The following is a 3011-nucleotide window of genomic DNA, read 5'->3' as shown; positions in this document are numbered from 1 at the left end:
CTTTACCTGTGTTTTCACTTCATGAGACTTTAAGCTTCACTGGGTTAAAGAGAGTGCAGCAAACGCACAGTTCATTCTGTAACATGTTAGAAAAACACTGTCAGGTTTACCTTTCTGACTGCTGACAAGCTGAATGCAGGACGTACACACACCTGCTCTCAGGTAATATGATGATAAACAAAACTCCAACCAGAAATATTGTATTTTTTTAGCTTGTCTCCGGATTTTCTCCAAATCTGTTTCTGTTTTTATCAAACACAGTTTTTACTGTTTGTTTTTTCGTTTGCAGCACAGCCCCCTCCCCTCCCCTCCCCTCCCCCGTCTCTACCTGTATCGATAGCTGCAGATGGTGGGGGTGGGGGGTGGAGGGGTATCGATGTGTGGTGCGGGAGGGGGCGGGGGCGCGTGGCCGGGTCTGTGGGCGGACCGGGGTCGCGCGTGGCAGCGTGTGAGCAGCCTATAAAGTGGATGAGGGTCCGGGTGCAGCTCACCTGTCCTCATACCTGCAGTGAAGCAGCAGCATCCTCGTGCTCTCTTTAATTTTTACCTTTTAAAAATCTTTTACTGAAACTTTGGGAGGAAACAAACATTTCGGAGGATTTCGGAGGATTTCGGAGACCAGCGGCAGCAGATCGGGATCAGACTGACCGAAGGTTTCACTCTGCGAGCGACAGGTGAGATTTCCAGCTCTAATCCACTTTCTGCTCTTTTATTTGTTTGTTTATTTGTTTATTTTTAGGAAGTTAAGGTGCGGGTGCTCTGACCGGTCTGTCTCTGCCTGTCACACCTGCGCTGTAACTTTAAAGTCTCGTGCAGATGTGAGGGCGCAGCCTCAGTGTGTGTCGGGTTGTGATATTCACGGATTCACTGATAAATAATGTGGGCTGAGATTTTCCCGCGCTGAGATGACGTGATGAGTTTGGAGGTCAGAATCTTATTTGCTCTTATTTTCCCGCCTGCAGCCATGGCCCGTCGGTCGGTGCTGATGGTGAGTCTGGGGCTCGTGCTGTTGGTGTGTTCCCGTGAGGTGGAGGCGCGTGTCAGGCTGAACTCCATCAGGACGGTGATCCTGAGGGAGGGGCACGCGCTGCCGGTTAACCGCAGCACGTGGGAGCCGAGTGTGGACCTGACGGTAAGAACCGATCCTTCGCTGAGGAAAGAGAATCTGCAGAATCTGCCTGAGCAGCAGGGTCCAGGTGAAGCTGGTCACCTGGACCCAGGTAGAGAGGTCAGCCCATTGGCTCCCAACCTAGGGGTCGGGCCCCTCCAAAGGGTCGCCAGTTAAATTTGAGGGGTCGTCAGGTGATGGGAGACACAGGAGACACCACTTCACAGAGTTTAGATGTTTTGTGAGCATGAAATCCAACACACAGATACAGGAAGTCAGAATTATATTACACCAAGTCACCGTATTAACTACGTGTTGTATTTTAAATGTTTTGTTTTAATATAAAATAGAGTTCAGTTAAAAATAAAGGGTGATTCCGGTCTAACTGTGGCAGAGTGGAAGGTTCAGCCCAGCAGTTTGTTTGGTGTTCAGTCTCTGTGTGTTTCTTTCTGCAGCTCTACCAGTGCATGAGCGACCTGGAGTGCAGTGAGGGGAGCTACTGCCACGCCCCCTCCAAAGGCCCCGCCCACTCCCAGTGCCAGACCTGTCGCAGAAGGAAGAGGCGTTGCCACAGGGATGGCATGTGTTGCCCAGGCAACCGCTGCAGCAACAGTAAGATCAGTCTTCACACTGTGTCCTGTGTTATTCATCATAATCCTTTTTTTATTTGGTGGAGTTGTTTTTATAAAACTCTCCTTTCTTTCACCCTCAGATATCTGTGTCCCTGATGTGGACAGTTTCGTGTCTCAGAGGATCCCAGACTCAGACGGAGAGATGAGTCCACTGTCTAAAAGGAAAGGATGGAAGAAAAGAGGGAGAATGGACGTCAAAGGGGCCACTGGTAAAGGTGAAGATCTTTCCTCAGTTATTGGTGTGAATACCTGCACTGGCCTGAAGTATTTCTGATTCTGTTTTAGTCTCAGTGGAAAAGTGTTTAATCCCTAATTTTAAAAAAAGCCACAGGAGCTTTTGTTTTTGTTGAAGTCTTGGAAACAGAAGTGGCTTCTTGGTTTCTGATTGGTCCTGAGCAGATATTTACTGCTGCTGCTTCCTTCACATGTTGTTAACTGTGTGTGTGTGTGTGTCCAGGTCAGGTCGGGGATCCCTGCCTGCGCTCGTCTGACTGTTCAGACAGTTTGTGCTGCGCCCGTCACTTCTGGACTCGTATCTGTAAGCCGGTGCTGAGCGAGGGACAGGTGTGCACGCGACACCGCCGGAAAGGGAACCACGGCCTGGAGCTGTTCCAGCGCTGCCCGTGTGGGGACGGGCTGAGCTGCCGCACGCTGCGAGAGCCCAGCGCGCAGCCTTCATCACCATCATCACCATCTTCCTCATCATCACTCCTGGCGGCCGCAGCAAGGTCCAAGTTTGCATCGTCCTCTTCCTCGTCTCGCCACTCGTCTCCTCACACGTCTTTGCTGTCTTCGACCTCTTCATCATCAACAAAGTCTTCATCGTTGTCTGCAGTGGCAAAAACAAGACTGCATGTGTGCCAGAAAAACTGAGGAAGGATGGACAGGTGGAAAGAAAGACAGACTGATGGACGGGAGGCGAGAGGAAGAGTGATTTGGAAGGAGGGAAAGACTGAAGGAGGGAAAGACCTCCCTCTCTTTGCCCATGATCGACCCCAGAGGGAACGAGAGGCAGAGACAGAAGAAGAAGAGTGAGACAGAGTGAAATGGAGGGAGGGGTGAATAACCTACTACCTGTTTACACCTGTGATAGCCCCCCGCCCCCACTCCCACCCCATGCTAATCAGCTTCCTGTCAGTCTGCATTCACACACAAACTCAACCGGATGTGAAACTCTTTGTGGTTCAGATCTGGTTTCCTCCCTGTGTCTAGACGAGCAGAAACCGCTTTTAAAAATCTGGTTTGACCCCATTTACCCCAGCAGGAGGAGC

At 50.6% G+C, this 3011-nt stretch overlaps 1 protein-coding gene across 1 annotated transcript; it reads left to right on the top strand.

The window, feature by feature from the left end:
• Positions 1 to 964: 964 nt before the first annotated feature.
• LOC121177394 (dickkopf-related protein 2-like) lies at positions 965 to 2808 on the top strand. The gene is made up of 4 exons (XM_041031725.1): positions 965 to 1132; positions 1564 to 1720; positions 1821 to 1955; positions 2198 to 2808. The coding sequence occupies exons 1-4, from the start codon at positions 965 to 967 to the stop codon at positions 2611 to 2613; spliced, it is 876 nt and encodes a 291-aa protein (XP_040887659.1). The 3' UTR covers positions 2614 to 2808.
• Positions 2809 to 3011: the final 203 nt, after the last annotated feature.

The sequence above is a fragment of the Toxotes jaculatrix genome, chromosome 23, assembly GCF_017976425.1.
Source record: "Toxotes jaculatrix isolate fToxJac2 chromosome 23, fToxJac2.pri, whole genome shotgun sequence".
NCBI classification, from domain to species: domain Eukaryota; kingdom Metazoa; phylum Chordata; class Actinopteri; family Toxotidae; genus Toxotes; species Toxotes jaculatrix.
This window is presented reverse-complemented; position numbering and strand designations above follow the sequence as displayed.

Bases quoted from the DNA above. Each gene is read 5' to 3' on its own strand.
- LOC121177394 (XM_041031725.1), top strand. From the start codon at position 965: ATGGCCCGTCGGTCGGTGCTGATGGTGAGTCTGGGGCTCGTGCTGTTG. The intron at 1,133-1,563 runs GTAAGAACCGAT...TTCTTTCTGCAG, and splicing joins AGCCGAGTGTGGACCTGACG to CTCTACCAGTGCATGAGCGA. The intron at 1,721-1,820 runs GTAAGATCAGTC...TTTCACCCTCAG, and splicing joins AGGCAACCGCTGCAGCAACA to ATATCTGTGTCCCTGATGTG.